Here is a 26,619-nt window from a genome sequence, read left to right on the forward strand (position 1 = left end):
AACACCGACTCATTCCAGGGTTCTAGAACACCGACTCATTCCAGGGTTCTAGAACACCTACTCATTCCAGGGTTCTAGAACACCTACTCATTATTCCAGGGTTTCTCTTTTTGTTTTTACTATTTTCTACATTGTAGACTAATTGTGAAGACATCAAACCTATGAAATAACACCTATGGAATCACGTAGTAACCAAAAAGGTGTTAAACAAATCTAAATATATTTGAGATTATTCAAATAGCCACCCTTTGCCTTGATGACAGCTTTGCAAACTCTTGGCAAATGTATCCATGCGATCTTTATTAAAGTGCACTTCATTTAATGTAACAGGCTTTTAAAATTAAAATTCAGTTTTTGTGCACAATTTCTACTTAAAATATCAAAGGCAAGGTGGAATGACTCTACTGTATACGTTACTGCTACATGGCTATTGTTGAAAAAACACTTCACCCTAATCCTTAAAACCTTTTACCAACTCAGTCTCTAACAGCTTTGTCTGGGGCTAGGCCTTGGAGCCTGACCATGACCCCGTATAATCTGACCCAGGCCACCCTGATTAGACCCTTCTACCCCTCTCTGTCATTAGTCGTCTTCCACTGCTCGGTAGGAAATGACGCCCCTGAACAGACAACTAAGCTTTGACCTCAACTGACTGTCTGTTAAAATGTGACTGTTTTGAAATTGACATACCTCTAAGAAGTTCAATTCCTCACCCCATGTCCCGGTTCCAAAATCCTGAGGCCCTTTACCTTGTTTAACCGTCTATTGATGTCATATGGAGCTGTTTATGCTAGTGTTAGAGAAGTTAGTCATCCTTTTCACTCAGTCCTCTGGTGTGTGACATGGTGTTTGTCTTAAAGAAAATGCACTGAAACCAAAATACCTTTAGTTTTGGTGATCCTCTCAGCTCCGGCTCGTTGGGTGGATGGATGTCTTATTTTGTATTACTGTATTAACTACAGTCATTTACCATTCTCATCCTCGGCCTGAAAATGTTGTTTTGCAGAGTTCATGGATCTCATTTTCAAGTCCTTGTTTAAAAAAAAATAACATTTTAGAGATTTCGTTTTCAAATAACCGAAAGTCAGTGGTTGTAATCTGAATAAAAGGAAAAAGTCTATTGTCCTGCTATTAACCCGTCCTAGAAACATTGTTTGCAGAAATCACAGCCTGCTACGCTTGTGAAAACAGAGTTAATGATAATAAGTTTTCCTTCTTCTAGTTGTTAAAGGTTCCAAATGATGAAGTTTATTTTTTTTTATCAATTAGTATATTTGAGTTTAACCACTATTTGTTGTATTATTGGTTCTGTCTTTTCTGGGGATTAAACTGAAATTGCATCCAACTTTCTTTGACTTAAAAAATAACCACATTTTGGAGATTATTTAATTTTTCAATAACCTTGAGCTAGGAAAAAGGCCGTTCTTGAACATGAGATGTTCAATGTTACTAATTTGTAAATAAAGCAAATTTGTTATTTAGAATGAATTATTTCTGTTTTTAGAGGGAGAGAAACCAGAAGCCCACCGTCGCCTCATGGGTCTCTCGGTCGCGGCCGGCACGGGTATCGAACCAGCATCTGTAGCAATGCAGTTTGCACTGCGATGCAGTATCTTAGACCACTGCGCCACTCCAGCCGCAAAGTTTTTCATGCTCATCAGTTGCCTTGCGCAAAGTATCTAAGGACCTGCTAATAGTCCACAATGGTGCTGTACAACGTGACGGGTCGAGAGTCTGCTAGAGTACTACAGTAAGAGCAAAATTATCCAAACATTTCCACACCCTAAGTACAGTCTAACCAATACCTAAACAGAGATTCAGTGAAAATAAAAATATCATTGAATAATCAAGACCAGTCCCCAGCGCTTTCTTGACCTCTCAATGTTGTCTTTTCCCCCTGCCACTTGCCTCTTCCATTAATTTTTATATTTTCCAGCATAATCAGTGCTCTAACTCCCCCTTGTGGTGGTCTGTAGCATTGACGCTGTGATGCAGGGTTCCGTACTAAACCACAAATGACCTCTAAACCCCACAGCATAATCTCAAAACCTTTAGTTGAGCAAACACTGTATACGACATAGTGTTGGTACTAGATGACATGGTGTTGGTCCTAGATGGTGTTGGTCCTAGATGGTGTTGGTCCTAGATGAGATGGTGTTGGTCCTAGATGTTGTTGGTCCTAGATGGTGTTGGTCCTAGATGGTGTTGGTCCTAGATGACATGGTGATGGTCCTAGATGGTGTTGGTCCTAGATGGTTTTGGTCCTAGATGACATGGTGTTGGTCCTAGATGGTGTTGGTCCTAGATGACATGGTGTTGGTCATAGATGCTGCTGGTCCTAGATGGTGTTGGTCCTAGATGGTGTTGGTCCTAGATGGTGTTGGTCCTAGATGGTGTTGGTCCTAGATGACATGGTGATGGTCCTAGATGGTTTTGGTCCTAGATGGTGTTGGTCCTAGATGACATGGTGTTGGTCCTAGATGGTGTTGGTCCTAGATGGTGTTGGTCCTTGATGACATGGTGTTGGTCATAGATGGTGTTGGTCCTTGATGACATGGTGTTGGTCCTAGATGGTGATGGTCCTAGATGGGGTTGGTCCTAGATGGTGTTGGTCCTAGATGACATGGTGTTGGTCCTAGATGGTGTTGGTCCTAGATGGTGTTGGTCCTAGATGGTGTTGGTCCTAGATGGTGTTGGTCCTAGATGGTGTTGGTCCCAGATGACATGGTGTTGGTCCTATATGGTTTTGGTCCTAGATGACATGGTGTTGGTCCTATATGGTGTTGGTCCTAGATGGTGTTGGTCCTAGATGGTGTTGGTCCTAGATGACATGGTGATGGTCCTAGATGGGGTTGGTCCTAGATGGTGTTGGTCCTAGATGACATGGTGTTGGTCCTAGATGGTGTTGGTCCTAGATGGTGTTGGTCCTAGATGGTGTTGGTCCTAGATGACATGGTGTTGGTCCTATATGGTGTTGGTCCTAGATGGTGTTGGTCCTAGATGGGGTTGGTCCTAGATGGTGTTGGTCCTAGATGGTGTTGGTCCTAGATGGTGTTGGTCCTAGATGGTGTTTGTTCTAGATGACATGGTGTTGATCCTAGATGGTGTTGGTCCTATATGGTGTTGGTCCTAGATGGTGTTGGTCCTAGATGGTGTTGGTCCTAGATGGTGTTGGTCCCAGATGACATGATCAAGAGTCATGTCCAAAACTCTAACCGTATTGTTGTGTGGCTCTTTGACTTCCCCTTCCTAGTATTCAGCACTGACAAACAAAATATATTACATGTCACTCACTATACATTATTATGTACTGTGTTTTGAATCTGCTTATCTGATGATTTGTGTTATTTCTGTTCTGATCCTATGATGTGTTCTGGTCCTATGATGTGTTCTGGTCCTATGATGTGTTCTGGTCCTATGATGTGTTCTGGTCCTATGATATGTTCTGGTCCTATGATCTGTTCTCGTCCTATGATGTGTTCTGGTCCTATGATATGTTCTGGTCCTATGGTATGTTCTGTTCTGGTCCTATGATGTGTTCTGGTCCTATGATGTGTTCTGGTCCTATGATGTGTTCTGGTCCTATGATGTGTTCTGGTCCTATGGTATGTTCTGGTCCTATGATGTGTTCTGGTCCTATGATGTGTTCTGGTCCTATGATGTGTTCTGGTCCTATGGTATGTTCTGTTCTGGTCCTATGATGTGTTCTGGTCCTATGGTATGTTCTGTTCTGGTCCTATGATGTGTTCTGGTCCTATGATGTGTTCTGGTCCTATGATGTGTTCTGGTCCTATGGTATGTTCTGTTCTGGTCCTATGATGTGTTCTGGTCCTATGGTATGTTCTGGTCCTATGATATGTTCTGTTCTGGTCCTATGATATGTTCTGGTCCTATGATTCTCATTAGTCATGTTCTGGTCCTATGATATGTTCTGGTCCTATGATATATTCTGGTCCTATGATATGTTCTGGTCCTATAATATGTTCTGGTCCTATGATTCTCATTAGTCATGTTCTGGTCCTATGATATGTTCTGGTCCTATGGTATGTTCTGGTCCTATGATCTGTTCTGGTCCTATGATATATTCTGGTCCTATGATATGTTCTGGTCCTATGGTATGTTCTGGTCCTATGATATGTTCTGGTCCTATGGTTATGTTCTGGTCCTATGACTCTCATTAGTCATGTTCTGGTCCTATGATATGTTCTGGTCCTATGATATGTTCTGGTCCTATGATATGTTCTGGTCCTACGATCTGTTCTGGTCCTATGGTATGTTCTGGTCCTATGGTATGTTCTGGTCCTATGATATGTTCTGGTCCTATGGTTATGTTCTGGTCCTATGATTCTCATTAGTCATGTTCTGGTCCTATGATATGTTCTGGTCCTATGATATATTCTGGTCCTATGGTATGTTCTGGTCCTATGGTATGTTCTGGTCCTATGGTATATTCTGGTCCTATGATTCTCATTAGTCATGTTCTGGTCCTATGATATGTTCTGGTCCTATGATATATTCTGGTCCTATGATATGATCTGTTCTTGTCCTATGGTATGTTCTGGTCCTATGGTATGTTCTGGTCCTATGATATGTTCTGGTCCTATGATTCTCATTAGTCATGTTCTGGTCCTATGATATATTCTGGTCCTATGGTATGTGCTGGTCCTATGGTATGTTCTGGTCCTATGATATGTTCTGGTCCTATGATATGATATGTTCTGGTCCTATGATATGTTCTGGTCCTATGATATGTTATGGTCCTATGATATGTTCTGGTCCTATGATATGTTCTGGTCCTATGATTCTCATTAGTCATGTTCTGGTCCTATGGTATGTTCTGGTCCTATGGTATGTTCTGGTCCTATGGTATGTTCTGGTCCTATGGTATGTTCTGGTCCTATGGTATGTTCTGGTCCTATGGTATGTTCTGGTCCTATGATATATTCTGGTCCTATGATTCTCATTAGTCATGATCTGGTCCTATGATATATTCTGGTCCTATGATTCTCATTAGTCATGTTCTGGTCCTATGATATGTTCTGGTCCTATGATTCTCATTAGTCATGTTCTGGTCCTATGACATGTTCTGGTCCTATGATTCTCATTAGTCATGTTCTGGTCCTATGATATGTTCTGGTCCTATGATATATTCTTGTCCTATGGTATGTTCTGGTCCTATGATATATTCTGGTCCTATGATATGGTATGTTCTGGTCCTATGGTATGTTCTGGTCCTATGGTATGTTCTGGTCCTATGGTATGTTCTGGTCCTATTATTCTCATTAGTCATGTTCTGGTCCTATGATATATTCTGGTTCTATGGTATGTTCTGGTCCTATGATATGTTCTGGTCCTATGATATGTTCTGGTCCTATGGTATGTTCTGGTCTGGTCCTATGATGTGTTCTGGCCCTATGATATGTTCTGGTCCTATGATTCTCATTAGTCATGTTCTGGTCCTATGATATGTTCTGGTCCTATGATATATTCTGGTCCTATGATTCTCATTAGTCATGTTCTGGTCCTATGATATATTCTGGTCCTATGATTCTCATTAGTCATGTTCTGGTCCTATGATATGTTCTGGTCCTATGATTCTCATTAGTCATGTTCTGGTCCTACGATATGTTCTGGTCCTATGATTCTCATTAGTCATGTTCTGGTCCTATGGTATGTTCTGGTCCTATGATATATTCTGGTCCTATGATATATTCTGGTCCTATGATATGTTCTGGTCCTATGGTATATTCTGGTCATATGATTCTCATTAGTCATGTTCTGGTCCTATGATTCTGTTCAAACTGTATATTGATAGTTTGCTTTCTGTCTCCAGCTGCGTCGTCCCCTTCCTCCTTCACCCTGAATAAGTCTAATACTCTCAGTACAACGCTTCTCAAGTCCTACTACCCAGGTAAACACACCTTTACTCCACCTCTGGTCTGCACCATTCTGCCACACTATGATCACTGTAGATAGTGGAGAGTACAAGTCAGTGGTTGGTGAAATGATAGCTAACTTAAGTTTAGCTTTAGTCCCATGTGTGTTTGTTGCATCAATAACGTGTTTTTGATTGATTGAAATGAATCGGAAGTCTATGCATTAATTATAACAAACATCATCTATGTGTGAATATACTATATTTCTAGCCTACTGTTCAACGTGTGTTTGGTCTTCTATCTCTCTGCGTTTAGCAGTTCTTCTGTCTCCTGCTATAAGACTGTATTGTTTTGTCTTTCTCTTCCTCCTCCTCTTCTTCCTCTTCTTCCTCGTCCTCCTCTTCCTCCTCTTCTTCCTCCTCCTCTTCCTCTCCTCATCTTCTATCTCGTCCTCTTCCTCCACTTCTTCCTCATCCTCTTCTTCTTCTTTTTCCTCCTCCTCCTCCTCTTCCTCCTCCTCCTCTTCTTCCTCCTCCTCTTCTTCCCCCTCCTCCTCCTCTTCTTCCTCTTCTCCCTTTTCTTCCTCCTCCTCTTCCTCCTCCTCTTCTTCTTCTTCTTCTTCTTCTTCCTCTTCTTCCTCTTCTTCCTCTTCTTCCTCTTCTTCCTCTTCTTCCTCTTCTTCCTCTTCTTCCTCTTCTTCCTCTTCTTCCTCTTCCCCCTCTTCCTCTTCTTCCTCTTCCTCCCCTTCCTCCTCCTCTTCTTCCCCCTCCTCCTCCTCTTCTTCCTCTTCTCCCTTTTCTTCCTCCTCCTCTTCCTCTCATCTTCCTCTTCCCCCTCCTCCTCTTCTTTCTCCTCTTCTTCCTCCTCCTCTTCTTCTTCCTCTTCCTCCTCTTTCTCCTCCTCCTCTTCTTCCTCCTCCTCCTCCTCTTCTTCCTCCTGCTCTTCCTCCTCTTTCTCCTCTTCCTCCTCTATCTACAATCACATTCACTTTGCTCTGGTGTTTAGCTCTACTCTTTTCTTACACGCTTTTATTTACTGCTATTTTCTCTCCTCTTCCTCCAACTTCCGCACTTGTTTGTGGGTTATGAACAGATCCCTTTGTGCCAACCGCTATCTTAGGTGAGACACGTCTTCTTTTACCACTATATCCATTTCTTCTGAGAGTGTATTATAGGATTCACCGTTTAACTTGCTTTGTCGTGAAGACTTTGACAAAGAAAACCTATTGCTATATACATGCAGGAAAGTATCGGGAGGGAACAGCTCTGTTACTGATGATGGCTTCCTCACCTCCATACCTGCCTGCTGCTTCCTCCTCGTCCTCCTCCTCCCTGGTTATCCCTGGGCTGAGGCTGGCTTCTCTCCATTCCATCCTCACTGCGTTGTGATGACCCATGCTGTGCGTTGTGATGTCACCTATGTAACACGTTTGACCTCTCATATGAATGGTCAGACATGTGGACTGGATGTGGGGGAGTGTAGTTTGGAAGGAGGGGGAGTGTAGTTTGGAAGGAGGGGGAGTGTAGTTTGGAAGGAGGGGGAGTGTAGTTTGGAAGGAGGGGGGAGTGTAGTTGGGGAGGAGGGGGGTGTAGATGGTGAGAAGGGGGGGTGTAGTTCAGGAGGAGAGAGGAGTGTAGGTGGGGAGGAGGGGGGAGTGTAGTTGGGGAGGAGGGGGGAGGTGTAGTTGGAGTGGAGGGGGGAGTGTAGATGGTGAGAAGGGGGAGTGTAGTTCCGGAGGAGAGGGGAGTGAAGGTGAGGACGATGGGAGGTGTAGTTGCAGACAGGTGTGGCAGCCAGCTCCTATCGCCATGTCCACTGTTACTACAGTTACCAGTAAAGTCACTGTGCTACAATAATATGAACAGAGAGAGAGAGAGAGAGATCAACCACTTATATAAACAGAGAGAGAGAGCGATCAACCACTTATATAAACAGAGAGAGAGAGCGATCAACCACTTATATAAACAGAGAGAGAGAGATCAACCACTTATATAAACAGAGAGAGAGAGATCAACCACTTATATAAACAGAGAGAGAGAGATCAACCACTTATATAAACAGAGAGAGAGAGATCAACCACTTATATAAACAGAGAGAGAGAGATCAACCACTTATATAAACAGAGAGAGAGAGATCATCCACTTATATAAACAGAGAGAGAGAGATCAACCACTTATATAAACAGAGAGAGAGAGATCAACCACTTATATAAACAGAGAGAGAGAGATCAACCACTTATATAAACAGAGAGAGAGAGATCAACCACTTATATAAACAGAGAGAGAGAGATCAACCACTTATATAAACAGAGAGAGAGAGAGAGAGAGATCAACCACCTATATAAAGAGAGAGAGATCAACCACATATAAACAGAGAGAGATCAACCACTTATATAAACAGAGAGAGATCAACCACTTATATAAACAGAGAGAGATCAACCACTTATATAAACAGAAAGAGAGATCAAATACTTATATAAACAGATATTGAGAGAGATCTATAAACAGAGAGATTTAGAGAGATCAACCACTTATATAATCAGAAAGAGATCAACCACTTATATAAACATAGAGATCAACCACTTATATAAACATAGAGATCAACCACTTATATAAACAGAGAGAGATCAACCACTTGTATAAACATAGAGAGATCAACCACTTATATAAACATAGAGAGATCAACCACTTATATAAATCGAGAGAGAGATCAAATACTTATATAAACAGAGAGAGAGAGAGAGAGAGATCAACCACTTATATAAACAGGGAGGAGAGAGAGAGAGATCAACCACTTATATAAACAGAAAGAGAGATCAACCAGTTATATAAACAGAGAGATCAACCAGTTATATAAACAGAGAGGGAGATCAACCAGTTATTTAAACAGATAGAGAGATCAACCACTTATATAAACAGAGAGAGAGATCATCCACTTATATAAACAGAGAGAGATCAACCACTTATATAAACAGAGAGATCAACCACTTATATAAACAGAGAGAGATCAACCACTTATATAAACAGAGAGAGATCAACCACTTATATAAACAGAGAGAGATCAACCACTTATATAAACAGAGAGAGAGATCAACCAGTTATATAATCAGAAAGAGAGATCAACCAGTTATATAATCAGAAAGAGATCAACCAGTTATATAAACATAGAGATCAACCACTTATATAAACAGAGAGAGATCAACCACTTATATAAACAGAGAGAGAGATCAACCACTTATATAAACAGAGATAGATCAACCACTTGTATAAACAGAGATAGATCAACCACTTGTATAAACAGAAAGAGATCAACCACTTATATAAACAGAGAGAGATCAACCACTAATATGAACAGAAAGAGAGATCAAATACTTAAATAGAGAGAGAGAGAGATCAACCACTTATATAAACAGAGAGAGAGATCAACCACTTATATAAACATAGAGAGATCAACCACTTATATAATCAGAAAGAGATCAACCACTTATATAAACATAGAGATCAACCACTTATATAAACATAGAGATCAACCACTTATATAAACATAGAGATCAACCACTTATATAAACAGAAAGAGAGATCAAATACTTATATAAATAGAGAGGAGAGAGAGAGAGATCAACCACTTATATAAATAGAGGAGAGAGAGATCAACCACTTATATAAACAGAGGAGAGAGAGAGAGATCAATCACTTATATAAACATTGAGAGATCAACCACTTACATAAACAGAGAGAGAGATCAACCACTTATATAATCAGAAAGAGATCAACCACTTATATAAACATAGAGATCAACCACTTATATAAACAGAGAGATCAACCACTTATATAAACAGAGAGAGAGATCAACCCCTTATATAAACAGAGAGAGAGATCAACCACTTATATAAACATAGAGAGATCAACCACTTATATAATCAGAAAGAGATCAACCACTTATATAAACATAGAGATCAACCACTTATATAAACAGAGAGAGATCAACCACTTGTATAAACAGAGAAAGAGAGAGATCAACCACTTGTATAAACAGAGAGAGATCAACCACTTATATAAACATAGAGATCAACCACTTATATAAACAGAGAGAGATCAACCACTTGTATAAACAGAGAAAGAGAGAGATCAACCACTTGTATAAACAGAGAGATCAACCACTTATATAAACATAGAGAGATCAACCACTTATATAAACATAGGGAGATCAACCACTTATATAAACAGAGAGAGAGAGAGAGATCAACCACTTATATAAACAGGGAGGAGAGAGAGAGAGATCAACCACTTATATAAACAGAAAGAGAGATCAACCAGTTATATAAACAGAGAGAGAGATCAACCAGTTATATAAACAGAGAGATCAACCAGTTATATAAACAGAGAGAGATCAACCACTTATTTAAACAGAGAGAGATCAACCACTTATATAAACAGAGAGATCAACCACTTATATAAACAGAGAGAGAGATCAACCAGTTATATAAACAGAGAGAGATCAACCACTTATTTAAACAGAGAGAGAGATCATCCACTTATATAAACAGAGAGAGAGATCAACCACTTATATAAACAGAGAGAGATCAACCACTTATATAAACAGAGAGAGATCAACCACTTATATAAACAGAGAGAGATCAACCACTTATATAAACAGAGAGAGAGAGATCAACCACTTATATAAACAGAGAGAGAGAGATCAACCACTTATATAAACAGAGAGAGAGAGATCAACCACTTATATAAACAGAGAGATCAACCACTTATATAAACAGAGAGAGATCAACCACTTATATAAACAGAGAGAGAGAGAGAGAGAGAGAGAGAGATCAACCACCTATATAAAGAGAGAGAGATCAACCACTTATATAATCAGAAAGAGATCAACCACTTATATAAACAGAGAGAGAGAGAGAGAGAGAGAGATCAACCACTTATATAAACAGAGAGAGATCAACCACTTATATAATCAGAAAGAGATCAACCACTTATATAAACATAGAGATCAACCACTTATATAAACATAGAGATCAACCACTTATATAAACAGAGAGATCAACCACTTGTATAAACATAGAGAGATCAACCACTTATATAAACATAGAGAGATCAACCACTTATATAAATCGAGAGAGAGATCAAATACTTATATAAACAGAGAGAGAGAGAGAGAGAGATCAACCACTTATATAAACAGGGAGGAGAGAGAGAGATCAACCACTTATATAAACAGAAAGAGAGATCAACCAGTTATATAAACAGAGAGATCAACCAGTTATATAAACAGAGAGAGAGATCAACCAGTTATTTAAACAGATAGAGAGATCATCCACTTATATAAACAGAGAGAGATCAACCACTTATATAAACAGAGAGAGATCAACCACTTATATAAACAGAGAGAGATCAACCACTTATATAAACAGAGAGAGAGATCAACCACTTATATAAACAGAGATAGATCAACCACTTGTATAAACAGAAAGAGATCAACCACTTATATAAACAGAGAGAGATCAACCACTAATATGAACAGAAAGAGAGATCAAATACTTAAATAGAGAGAGAGAGAGATCAACCACTTATATAAACAGAGAGAGAGATCAACCACTTATATAAACATAGAGAGATCAACCACTTATATAATCAGAAAGAGATCAACCACTTATATAAACAGAGATAGATCAACCACTTGTATAAACAGAGAGAGATCAACCACTTATATAAACAGAGAGATCAACCACTTATATAAACAGAGAGAGATCAACCACTTATATAAACAGAGAGATCAACCACTTATATAAACAGAGAGAGATCAACCACTTATATAAACAGAGAGAGAGATCAACCACTTATATAAACATAGAGAGATCAACCACTTATATAATCAGAAAGAGATCAACCACTTATATAAACATAGAGATCAACCACTTATATAAACATAGAGATCAACCACTTATATAAACAGAAAGAGAGATCAAATACTTATATAAATAGAGAGGAGAGAGAGAGAGATCAACCACTTATATAAATAGAGAGGAGAGAGAGAGAGATCAACCACTTATATAAACAGAGGAGAGAGAGAGAGATCAACCAATTATATAAACATTGAGAGATCAACCACTTACATAAACAGAAAGAGAGATCAAATACTTATATAAACAGAGAGATTTAGAGAGATCAACAACTTATATAAACAGAGAGAGAGATCAACCACTTATATAATCAGAAAGAGATCAACCACTTATATAAACATAGAGATCAACCACTTATATAAACAGAGAGATCAACCACTTATATAAACACAGAGAGATCAACCCCTTATATAAACAGAGAGAGAGATCAACCACTTATATAAACATAGAGAGATCAACCACTTATATAATCAGAAAGAGATCAACCACTTATATAAACATAGAGATCAACCACTTATATAAACATAGAGATCAACCACTTATATAAACAGAGAGAGATCAACCACTTGTATAAACAGAGAAAGAGAGAGATCAACCACTTGTATAAACAGAGAGAGATCAACCACTTATATAAACATAGAGATCAACCACTTATATAAACAGAGAGTGATCAACCACTTGTATAAACAGAGAAAGAGAGAGATCAACCACTTGTATAAACAGAGAGATCAACCACTTATATAAACATAGAGAGATCAACCACTTATATAAACATAGAGAGATCAACCACTTATATAAACACAGGGAGATCAACCACTTATATAAACAGAGAGAGAGAGAGAGAGAGATCAACCACTTATATAAACAGGGAGGAGAGAGAGAGAGATCAACCACTTATGTAAACAGAAAGAGAGATCAACCAGTTATATAAACAGAGAGAGAGATCAACCAGTTATATAAACAGAGAGAGAGATCAACCAGTTATATAAACAGAGAGAGAGATCAACCACTTATATAAACAGAGAGAGAGATCAACCAGTTATATAAACAGAGAGAGATCAACCACTTATTTAAACAGAGAGAGAGATCATCCACTTATATAAACAGAGAGAGAGATCAACCACTTATATAAACAGAGAGAGATCAACCACTTATATAAACAGAGAGAGATCAACCACTTATATAAACAGAGAGAGATCAACCAGTTATATAATCAGAAAGAAATCAACCACTTATATAAACATAGAGATCAACCACTTATATAAACAGAGAGAGGTCAACCACTTATATAAACAGAGAGAGATCAACCACTTATATAAACAGAGAGAGGTCAACCACTTATATAAACAGAGAGAGATCAACCACTTATATAATCAGAAAGAGATCAACCACTTATATAAACATAGAGATCAACCACTTATATAAACATAGAGATCAACCACTTATATAAACATAGAGATCAACCACTTATATAAACACAGAGAGAGATCAACCACTTATATAAACATAGAGAGAGATCAACCACTTATTTAAACATGGAGAGATCAACCACTTATATAAACAGAGAGAGAGAGAGAGAGAGAGATCAACCACTTATGTAAACATAGAGAGATCAACCACGTATATAAACAGAGAGATCAACCACTTATATAAACAGAGAGAGATCAACCACTAATATAAACAGAAAGAGAGATCAAATACTTATATATATAGAGAGAGAGAGAGATCAACCACTTATATAAACAGAGAGGAGAGAGAGAGATCAACCAATTATATAAACAGAGAGAGAGAGAGAGATCAATCACTTATATAAACATAGGGAGATCAACCACTTATACAAACAGAGGGAGATCAACCACTTATACAAACAGAGAGAGATCAACCCCTTATATAAACAGAGAGAGATCAACCCCTTATATAAACAGAGAGAGATCAACCCCTTATATAAACAGAGAGATCAACCCCTTATATAAACAGAGAGAGATCAACCACTTATATAAACAGAGAGAGATCAACCACTTATATAAACATAGGGAGATCAACCACTTATACAAACATAGAGATCAACCACTTATATAAACACAGAGAGAGATCAACCACTTATATAAACACAGAGAGAGAGATCAACCACTTATATAAACAGAGAGATCAACCACTTATATAAACAGAGAGATCAACCACTTATATAAACGTAGAGAGATCAACCACTTATATAAACATAGAGAGAGATCAACCACTTGTATAAACAGAGAGAGAGAGAGATCAACCACTTGTATAAACAGAGAGAGAGAGAGATCAACCACTTGTATAAACAGAGAGATCAACCACTTATATAAACATAGAGAGAGATCAACCACTTATTTAAACATGGGGAGATCAACCACTTATATAAACAGAGAGAGATCAACCACTTATATAAACAGAGAGAGAGAGAGAGAGATCAACCACTTATATAAACAGGGAGGAGAGAGAGAGAGATCAACCACTTATGTAAACAGAAAGAGAGATCAACCAGTTATATAAACAGAGAGAGAGATCAACCAGTTATATAAACAGAGAGAGAGATCAACCAGTTATATAAACAGAGAGAGATCAACCACTTATTTAAACAGAGAGAGAGATCAACCACTTATATAAACAGATAGAGAGATCAACCACTTATATAAACAGAGAGAGAGATCAACCAGTTATATAAACAGAGAGAGATCAACCACTTATTTAAACAGAGAGAGAGATCATCCACTTATATAAACAGAGAGAGAGATCAACCACTTATATAAACAGAGAGAGATCAACCACTTATATAAACAGAGAGAGATCAACCACTTATATAAACAGAGAGAGATCAACCAGTTATATAATCAGAAAGAAATCAACCACTTATATAAACATAGAGATCAACCACTTATATAAACAGAGAGAGGTCAACCACTTATATAAACAGAGAGAGATCAACCACTTATATAAACAGAGAGGTCAACCACTTATATAAACAGAGAGAGATCAACCACTTATATAATCAGAAAGAGATCAACCACTTATATAAACATAGAGATCAACCACTTATATAAACATAGAGATCAACCACTTATATAAACATAGAGATCAACCACTTATATAAACACAGAGAGAGATCAACCACTTATTTAAACATGGAGAGATCAACCACTTATTTAAACATGGAGAGATCAACCACTTATATAAACAGAGAGAGAGAGAGAGATCAACCACTTATGTAAACATAGAGAGATCAACCACTTATATAAACAGAGAGAGATCAACCATTAATATAAACATAAAGAGAGATCAAATACTTATATATATAGAGAGAGAGAGAGATCAACCACTTATATAAACAGAGAGGAGAGAGAGAGATCAACCAATTATATAAACAGAGAGAGAGAGAGAGATCAATCACTTATATAAACATAGGGAGATCAACCACTTATACAAACACAGAGAGATCAACCCCTTATATAAACAGAGAGAGATCAACCCCTTATATAAACAGAGAGAGATCAACCCCTTATATAAACAGAGAGAGATCAACCACTTATATAAACAGAGAGAGAGATCAACCAGTTATATAAACAGAGAGAGAGATCAACCAGTTATATAAACAGAGAGAGATCAACCACTTATTTAAACAGAGAGAGAGATCAACCACTTATATAAACAGATAGAGAGATCAACCACTTATATAAACAGAGAGAGAGATCAACCAGTTATATAAACAGAGAGAGATCAACCACTTATTTAAACAGAGAGAGAGATCATCCACTTATATAAACAGAGAGAGAGATCAACCACTTATATAAACAGAGAGAGATCAACCACTTATATAAACAGAGAGAGATCAACCACTTATATAAACAGAGAGAGATCAACCAGTTATATAATCAGAAAGAAATCAACCACTTATATAAATATAGAGATCAACCACTTATATAAACAGAGAGAGGTCAACCACTTATATAAACAGAGAGAGATCAACCACTTATATAAACAGAGAGGTCAACCACTTATATAAACAGAGAGAGATCAACCACTTATATAATCAGAAAGAGATCAACCACTTATATAAACATAGAGATCAACCACTTATATAAACATAGAGATCAACCACTTATATAAACATAGAGATCAACCACTTATATAAACACAGAGAGAGATCAACCACTTATATAAACATAGAGAGAGATCAACCACTTATTTAAACATGGAGTGATCAACCACTTATTTAAACATGGAGAGATCAACCACTTATATAAACAGAGAGAGAGAGAGAGATCAACCACTTATGTAAACATAGAGAGATCAACCACGTATATAAACAGAGAGATCAACCACTTATATAAACAGAGAGAGATCAACCATTAATATAAACATAAAGAGAGATCAAATACTTATATATATAGAGAGAGAGAGAGATCAACCACTTATATAAACAGAGAGGAGAGAGAGAGATCAACCAATTATATAAACAGAGAGAGAGAGAGATCAATCACTTATATAAACATAGGGAGATCAACCACTTATACAAACACAGAGAGATCAACCCCTTATATAAACAGAGAGAGATCAACCCCTTATATAAACAGAGAGAGATCAACCCCTTATATAAACAGAGAGAGATCAACCACTTATATAAACAGAGAGAGATCAACCACTTATATAAACATAGGGAGATCAACCACTTATACAAACATAGAGATCAACCACTTATATAAACACAGAGAGAGATCAACCACTTATATAAACACAGAGAGAGAGAGATCAACCACTTGTATAAACAGAGAGATCAACCACTTATATAAACAGAGAGATCAACCACTTATATAAACGTAGAGAGATCAACCACTTATATAAACATAGAGAGAGATCAACCACTTGTATAAACAGAGAGAGAGAGAGATCAACCACTTGTATAAACAGAGAGATCAACCACTTATATAAACAGAGAGAGATCAACCACTTATATAAACAGAGAGAGATCAACCACTTACATAAATGGAGAGATCACCCACTTGTATAAACAAGGAGAGAGAGATCAACCACTTATATAAACAGAGAGGAGAGAGAGAGAGATCAACCACTTATATTAACAGAGAGAGAGAGAGAGATCAACCACTTATATAAACATAGAGAGATCAACCACTTATATAAACAGAAAGAGAGATCAACCACTTATATAAACAGAGAGATTTAGAGAGATCAACCACTTATATAAACAGAGATAGATCAACCACTTTAATAAATAGAGAGAGAGATCAACCACTTATATAAACAGAGAGAGATCAACCAGTTATATAATCAGAAAGAGATCAACCACTTATATAAACAGAGAGGAGAGAGAGAGAGATCAACCACTTATTTAAACAGAGAGAGAGATCAACCACTTATATAAACAGAGAGATCAACCAGTTATATAATCAGAAAGAGATCAACCACTTATATAAACAGAGAGAGATCAACCACTTATATAAACATAGAGAGAGATCAACCACTTATTTAAACATGGAGAGATCAACCACTTATTTAAACATGGAGAGATCAACCACTTATATAAACAGAGAGAGAGAGAGAGAGATCAACCACTTATGTAAACAGAGATCAACCACGTATATAAACAGAGAGATCAACCACTTATATAAACAGCGAGAGAGAGAGAGCGATCAACCACTTATGTAAACAGAGAGAGAGACAGAGGGAGACAGAGGGAGACAGAGAGTGACAAAGATACGGAGAGAGGGAGACAGAGAGAGGGAGACAGACGGAGACAGAAGGGGAGACAGAGAGAGTGAGGCAGAGAGAGAGAGTGAGACAGAGAGAGAGATGAAGACAGAGGTAGACCAGCCTGAAGTGTCAGCCTACACAGAACTGAACCTTCCAGAACTGAACTATTTTTACGTTATACTATATATTTTGGAAAAAACATGATCATAATAATATTTATAATTATTATAGGGAGACAGTAGCGGTATAGTGCTATCCATGATAATGAACGAGGCCAGAAGGAAACACATAGAGCACAACAGGGATTGTGTTAGTGTGATATATTTTCCACAAATCTCAAGAAAAACATGAAAACACTATTTCTGCTTGTACAACAATGCAACCATTAAAGTCTAAATTTACCACCATATCATGGAATCAACATAATACCTGTCATTTTAAACCATGTTGACAGTTAATTAACATTAGCTTGGGATGCAATGAAGCATGTAGCCATTAGCGCTAGCTGGTTGCGAGCCAGGAAGCAGGCTGGCTGGAAAAGGTTATCTGTTTTTAGTGACAGTTTGAGATAACATATTAAGGGAGTTGATTATCATTGTGACAGTTTGAGATAACATATTAAGGGAGTTGTTGATTTCACTTTTGTATATTATCTACCTCACTTGCTTTGGCAATGTTAACACATGTTTCCCATGCCAATAAAGCCCCTTGAATTTAATTGAATTGAAAATTGAATTGAGTTCATTATCGTTGTGACAGTTTGAGATAACATATTAGGGGAGTTGATTATCATTGAGACATTTTGAGATAACATATTAGGGGAGTTGATTAGCATTGTGACAGTTTGAGATAACATATTAGGGGAGTTGATTATCATTGTGACAGTTTGAGAACATATTAGGGGAGTTGATTATCGTTGTGACAGTTTGAGATAACATATTAAGGGAGTTGTTGATTTCACTTTTGTATATTATCTACCTCACTTGCTTTGGCAATGTTAACACATGTTTCCCATGCCAATAAAGCCCCTTGAATTGAATTGAATTGAATTGAAAATTGAATTGAGTTGATTATCGTTGTGACATTTTGCGATAACATATTAGGGGAGTTGATTATCGTTGTGACAGTTTGAGAACATATTAGGGGAGTTGATTATCGTTGTGACAGTTTGAGATAACATATTATGGGAGTTGATTATCATTGAGAAATTTTGAGATAACATATTAGGGGAGTTGATTATCGTTGTGACAGTTTGAGATAACATATTAAGGGAGTTGTTGATTTCACTTTTGTATATTATCTACCTCACTTGCTTTGGCAATGTTGAATTTAATTGAAAATTGAATTGAGTTGATTATCGTTGTGACAGTTTGCGATAACCTATTAGGGGAGTTGATTATCATTGTGACAGTTTGAGATAACCTATTAGGGGAGTTGATTATCATTTAATGTAAGTGATTAGTGCATCTTGTTCATCTCATTGCAGGCTTTATTTTGCGTCATAATAGCCAAAATGTCAGCAATCATAACCACATCTAATTCCATTTCAGGAGTGAGGCCACAAACATTTTGTTTGTTGCATTTTTTGATTCTGTCCCCTTGAAATCCATTCTGACACCTTGAAATCCATTCTGTCTACCTTGAAAACCATTCTGTCCCCCTTAAAATCCATTCTGCCCCTTTGAAATCATTCTATCCACTTGAAAACAATTCTGTTTTTGATTTGTTCTTTTAAGACTGTATTACACTGTTGAAATGCCCACGCCACAATTTACTCATCAAATTAACAAAGCCCAGGCCTTACTGATTTAAAACAGCACAGGCATGATGTGATCTAACAAACAGTAGCTCTAAAAACTAATCTACACTGTAACAGTGCTTATCATGTATTGTTGCTTATCTCCTCTCTCTCTCCCTCCCTCTCTCTCCTCTCCTCTCTTTTATACTCTCTCCTCTTCTCTTCTCTCTCTTATACTCTCTCCTCTCTTCTCTTCTCTTCTCTCCTCTCTCTTATACTCTCTTCTCTTCTCTTCTCTTCTCTTCTCTCTCTCCTCTCTCTTATACTCTCTCCTCTCATCTCCTCTCTCTTATACTCTCTCCTCTCCTCTCCTCTTCTCTCTCTTATACTCTCTATCTCTTCTCTTCTCTTCTCTCTTATACTCTCTCCTCTCCTCTCCTCTCCTCTCCTCTCCTCTCCTCTCCTCTCCTCTCCTCTCCTCTCCTCTCCTCTCCTCTCCTCTCCTCTCCTCTCTCGTATCCTCTCTCCTCCTCTATCTCTTCTCGTACTTAACCTCTTTCTGTATCTCCAATAAAAGTGCCCATAAATGGTAAGTCACCAGGGCCCCCTGGTCTTGGCCTTGGTTTGGGGAAGGAGGTGATGTCACAGGAACACACAGATGACAGTGAGAGAGCTGATTTGTGGATATAACTATGACTTTTCTATTATGGCATCTGCATGGCCAATGGACACGCTAACATTTCACCTCCCCTTCCGTTTCCACCTTGAAGCCATTAGCCTTGTCTAGCATGATCACAGTACACCATCGTTGCTGCATTATCATGCATTATCTCCCGGGGGGTTGTTTTTGTTTGTTTTCATTGTATTGGTTGTGATTGAGCGAAGTTGCTTGGATGGTGCCTGCCTGACTGCATCCGCCATTGTGTTGCACTGAAGCCGCAAACATCCACATCCACCTTCATGACCATCTTATCTCTGCCTCTTTCTGCCACTGACAGGGGTCTGAGTGAAATACAACATCATAATACTACTGACAGGGGTCTGAGTGAAATACAACATCATAATACTACTGACAGGGGTCTGAGTGAAATACAACATCATAATACTACTGACAGGGGTCTGAGTGAAATACAACATCATAATACTACTGACAGGGGTCTGAGTGAAATACAACATCATAATACTACTGACAGGGGTCTGAGTGAAATACAACATAATAATACTACTGACAGGGGTCTGAGTGGAATCTCTAATGTCAATATGAGGTGCATCAAAATCAAATAAAAATATTACTTTTCTCCTTTTAAATAACTTTGGTGTTTTTAATGCCTCTACTTCCCACATCATAATAATACTGACTACTCCCCACATCATAATACTGACTACTTCCCACATCATCATAATACTGACTACTTCCCACATCATCATAATACTGACTACTTCCCACATCATCATAATACTGACTACTTCCCACATCATCATAATACTGACTACTTCCCACATCATAATAATACTGACTACTTCCCACATCATAATAATACTGACTACTTCCCACATCATAATAATACTGACTACTTCCCACATCATCATCATACTGACTACTTCCCACACCATAATAATACTGACTACTTCCCACATCATCATAATACTGACTACTTCCCACATCATCATAATACTGACTACTTCCCACATCATCATAATAATACTGACTACTTCCCACATCATAATAATACTGACTACTTCCCACATCGTAGAACTACTGACTACTTCCCACATCATAATAATACTGACTACTTCCCACATCATAATAATACTGACTACTTCCCACATCATCATAATACTGACTACTTCCCACATCATCATAATACTGACTACTTCCCACATCATAATAATACTGACTACTTCCCACATCATCATAATACTGACTACTTCCCACATCATAATAATACTGACTACTTCCCACATCATCATAATACTGACTACTTCCCACATCATCATAATACTGACTACTTCCCACATCATCATAATAATACTGACTACTTCCCACATTATAATAATACTGACTACTTCCCACATCGTAGAACTACTGACTACTTCCCACATCATAATAATACTGACTACTTCCCACATCATCATAATACTGACTACTTCCCACATCATCATAATACTGACTACTTCCCACATCATAATAATACTGACTACTTCCCACATCATAATAATACTGACTACTTCCCACATCATAATAATACTGACTACTTCCCACATCATAATAATACTGACTACTTCCCACATCATAATAATACTGACTACTTCCCACATCATCATAATACTGACTACTTCCCACATCATCATAATACTGACTACTTCCCACATCATCATAATACTGACTACTTCCCACATCATAATAATACTGACTACTTCCCACATCATCATAATAATACTGACTACTTCCCACATCATAATAATACTGACTACTTCCCACATCGTATAACTACTGACTACTTCCCACATCATAATAATACTGACTACTTCCCACATCATCATAATACTGACTACTTCCCACATCATCATAATACTGACTACTTCCCACATCATCATAATACTGACTACTTCCCACATCATCATAATACTGACTACTTCCCACATCATCATAATACTGACTACTTCCCACATCATCATAATACTGACTACTTCCCACATCATCATAATACTGACTACTTCCCACATCATCATAATAATACTGACTACTTCCCACATCATCATAATACTGACTACTTCCCACATCTTCATAATACTGACTACTTCCCACATCATAATAATACTGACTACTTCCCACATAATAATACTGACTACTTCCCACATCATCATAATACTGACTACTTCCCACATCATAATAATACTGACTACTTCCCACATCATCATAATACTGACTACTTCCCACATCATAATAATACTGACTACTTCCCACATCATCATAATAATACTGACTACTTCCCACATCATCATAATAATACTGACTACTTCCCACATCATCATAATAATACTGACTACTTCCCACATCATAATACTGACTACTTCCCACATCATAATAATACTGACTACTTCCCACATCATAATACTGACTACTTCCCACATCATCATAATACTGACTACTTCCCACATCATCATAATAATACTGACTACTTCCCACATCATAATAATACTGACTACTTCCCACATCATAATAATACTGACTACTTCCCACATCATCATAATACTGACTACTTCCCACATCATCATAATACTGACTACTTCCCACATCATCATAATAATACTGACTACTTCCCACATCATCATAATAATACTGACTACTTCCCACATCATAATAATACTGACTACTTCCCACATCGTAGAACTACTGACTACTTCCCACATCATAATAATACTGACTACTTCCCACATCATCATAATACTGACTACTTCCCACATCATCATAATACTGACTACTTCCCACATCATCATAATACTGACTACTTCCCACATCATAATAATACTGACTACTTCCCACATCATCATAATAATACTGACTACTTCCCACATCATAATAATACTGACTACTTCCCACATCGTAGAACTACTGACTACTTCCCACATCATAATAATACTGACTACTTCCCACATCATCATAATACTGACTACTTCCCACATCATCATAATACTGACTACTTCCCACATCATCATAATACTGACTACTTCCCACATCATCATAATACTGACTACTTCCCACATCATCATAATACTGACTACTTCCCACATCATCATAATACTGACTACTTCCCACATCATCATAATAATACTGACTACTTCCCACATCATCATAATACTGACTACTTCCCACATCTTCATAATACTGACTACTTCCCACATCATAATAATACTGACTACTTCCCACATCATAGAACTACTGACTACTTCCCACATCATCATAATACTGACTACTTCCCACATCATAATAATACTGACTACTTCCCACATCATCATAATACTGACTACTTCCCACATCATAATAATACTGACTACTTCCCACATCATCATAATAATACTGACTACTTCCCACATCATCATAATAATACTGACTACTTCCCACATCATCATAATAATACTGACTACTTCCCACATCATAATACTGACTACTTCCCACATCATAATAATACTGACTACTTCCCACATCATAATACTGACTACTTCCCACATCATCATAATACTGACTACTTCCCACATCATCATAATAATACTGACTACTTCCCACATCATAATAATACTGACTACTTCCCACATCATAATAATACTGACTACTTCCCACATCATCATAATACTGACTACTTCCCACATCATCATAATACTGACTACTTCCCACATCATCATAATAATACTGACTACTTCCCACATCATAATAATACTGACTACTTCCCACATCGTAGAACTACTGACTACTTGCCACATCATAATAATACTGACTACTTCCCACATCATCATAATACTGACTACTTCCCACATCATCATAATACTGACTACTTCCCACATCATAATAATACTGACTACTTCCCACATCATCATAATACTGACTACTTCCCACATCATCATAATACTGACTACTTCCCACATCATCATAATACTGACTACTTCCCACATCATCATAATAATACTGACTACTTCCCACATCATAATAATACTGACTACTTCCCACATCATCATAATACTGACTACTTCCCACATCATAATAATACTGACTACTTCCCACATCATAATAATACTGACTACTTCCCACATCATCATAATACTGACTACTTCCCACATCATAATAATACTGACTACTTCCCACATCATCATAATACTGACTACTTCCCACATCATCATAATACTGACTACTTCCCACATCATAATAATACTGACTACTTCCCACATCATCATAATACTGACTACTTCCCACATCATAATAATACTGACTACTTCCCACATCATCATAATACTGACTACTTCCCACATCATCATAATACTGACTACTTCCCACATCATCATAATAATACTGACTACTTCCCACATCATAATAATACTGACTACTTCCCACATCGTAGAACTACTGACTACTTCCCACATCATAATAATACTGACTACTTCCCACATCATCATAATACTGACTACTTCCCACATCATCATAATAATACTGACTACTTCCCACATCATAATAATACTGACTACTTCCCACATCGTAGAACTACTGACTACTTGCCACATCATAATAATACTGACTACTTCCCACATCATCATAATACTGACTACTTCCCACATCATCATAATACTGACTACTTCCCACATCATAATAATACTGACTACTTCCCACATCATCATAATACTGACTACTTCCCACATCATCATAATACTGACTACTTCCCACATCATCATAATACTGACTACTTCCCACATCATCATAATAATACTGACTACTTCCCACATCATAATAATACTGACTACTTCCCACATCATCATAATACTGACTACTTCCCACATCATAATAATACTGACTACTTCCCACATCATAATAATACTGACTACTTCCCACATCATCATAATACTGACTACTTCCCACATCATAATAATACTGACTACTTCCCACATCATCATAATACTGACTACTTCCCACATCATCATAATACTGACTACTTCCCACATCATAATAATACTGACTACTTCCCACATCATCATAATACTGACTACTTCCCACATCATAATAATACTGACTACTTCCCACATCATCATAATACTGACTACTTCCCACATCATCATAATAATACTGACTACTTCCCACATCATAATAATACTGACTACTTCCCACATCGTAGAACTACTGACTACTTCCCACATCATAATAATACTGACTACTTCCCACATCATCATAATACTGACTACTTCCCACATCATCATAATACTGACTACTTCCCACATCATAATAATACTGACTACTTCCCACATCATAATAATACTGACTACTTCCCACATCATAATAATACTGACTACTTCCCACATCATAATAATACTGACTACTTCCCACATCATAATAATACTGACTACTTCCCACATCATAATAATACTGACTACTTCCCACATCATCATAATACTGACTACTTCCCACATCATCATAATACTGACTACTTCCCACATCATCATAATACTGACTACTTCCCACATCATCATAATACTGACTACTTCCCACATCATCATAATAATACTGACTACTTCCCACATCATAATAATACTGACTACTTCCCACATCGTAGAACTACTGACTACTTCCCACATCATAATAATACTGACTACTTCCCACATCATCATAATACTGACTACTTCCCACATCATCATAATACTGACTACTTCCCACATCATCATAATACTGACTACTTCCCACATCATCATAATACTGACTACTTCCCACATCATCATAATACTGACTACTTCCCACATCATCATAATACTGACTACTTCCCACATCATCATAATACTGACTACTTCCCACATCATCATAATAATACTGACTACTTCCCACATCATCATAATACTGACTACTTCCCACATCTTCATAATACTGACTACTTCCCACATCATAATAATACTGACTACTTCCCACATCATAGAACTACTGACTACTTCCCACATCATCATAATACTGACTACTTCCCACATCATAATAATACTGACTACTTCCCACATCATCATAATACTGACTACTTCCCACATCATAATAATACTGACTACTTCCCACATCATCATAATAATACTGACTACTTCCCACATCATCATAATAATACTGACTACTTCCCACATCATCATAATAATACTGACTACTTCCCACATCATAATACTGACTACTTCCCACATCATAATAATACTGACTACTTCCCACATCATAATACTGACTACTTCCCACATCATCATAATACTGACTACTTCCCACATCATCATAATAATACTGACTACTTCCCACATCATAATAATACTGACTACTTCCCACATCATAATAATACTGACTACTTCCCACATCATCATAATACTGACTACTTCCCACATCATCATAATACTGACTACTTCCCACATCATCATAATAATACTGACTACTTCCCACATCATAATAATACTGACTACTTCCCACATCGTAGAACTACTGACTACTTGCCACATCATAATAATACTGACTACTTCCCACATCATCATAATACTGACTACTTCCCACATCATCATAATACTGACTACTTCCCACATCATAATAATACTGACTACTTCCCACATCATCATAATACTGACTACTTCCCACATCATCATAA

The 26,619-nt window shown here is 37.4% G+C and overlaps 1 protein-coding gene across 1 annotated transcript in view; it reads left to right on the forward strand.

The window, feature by feature from the left end:
• Nucleotides 1–26,619, forward strand: part of LOC118944840 (receptor-type tyrosine-protein phosphatase mu-like) — a 543,829-nt gene that overhangs the window by 377,282 nt on the left and 139,928 nt on the right. Inside the window, exons 19-21 of the mRNA XM_036966400.1 lie at nt 5,834–5,911; nt 6,969–6,995; nt 19,842–19,853. Of these exons, the coding sequence (XP_036822295.1) occupies nt 5,834–5,911; nt 6,969–6,995; nt 19,842–19,853 (117 nt within the window). The remainder of the gene's footprint in view (nt 1–5,833; nt 5,912–6,968; nt 6,996–19,841; nt 19,854–26,619) is intronic.

This window comes from Oncorhynchus mykiss, chromosome 28, assembly GCF_013265735.2.
Source record: "Oncorhynchus mykiss isolate Arlee chromosome 28, USDA_OmykA_1.1, whole genome shotgun sequence".
Classification (NCBI taxonomy): Eukaryota; Metazoa; Chordata; class Actinopteri; order Salmoniformes; family Salmonidae; genus Oncorhynchus; species Oncorhynchus mykiss.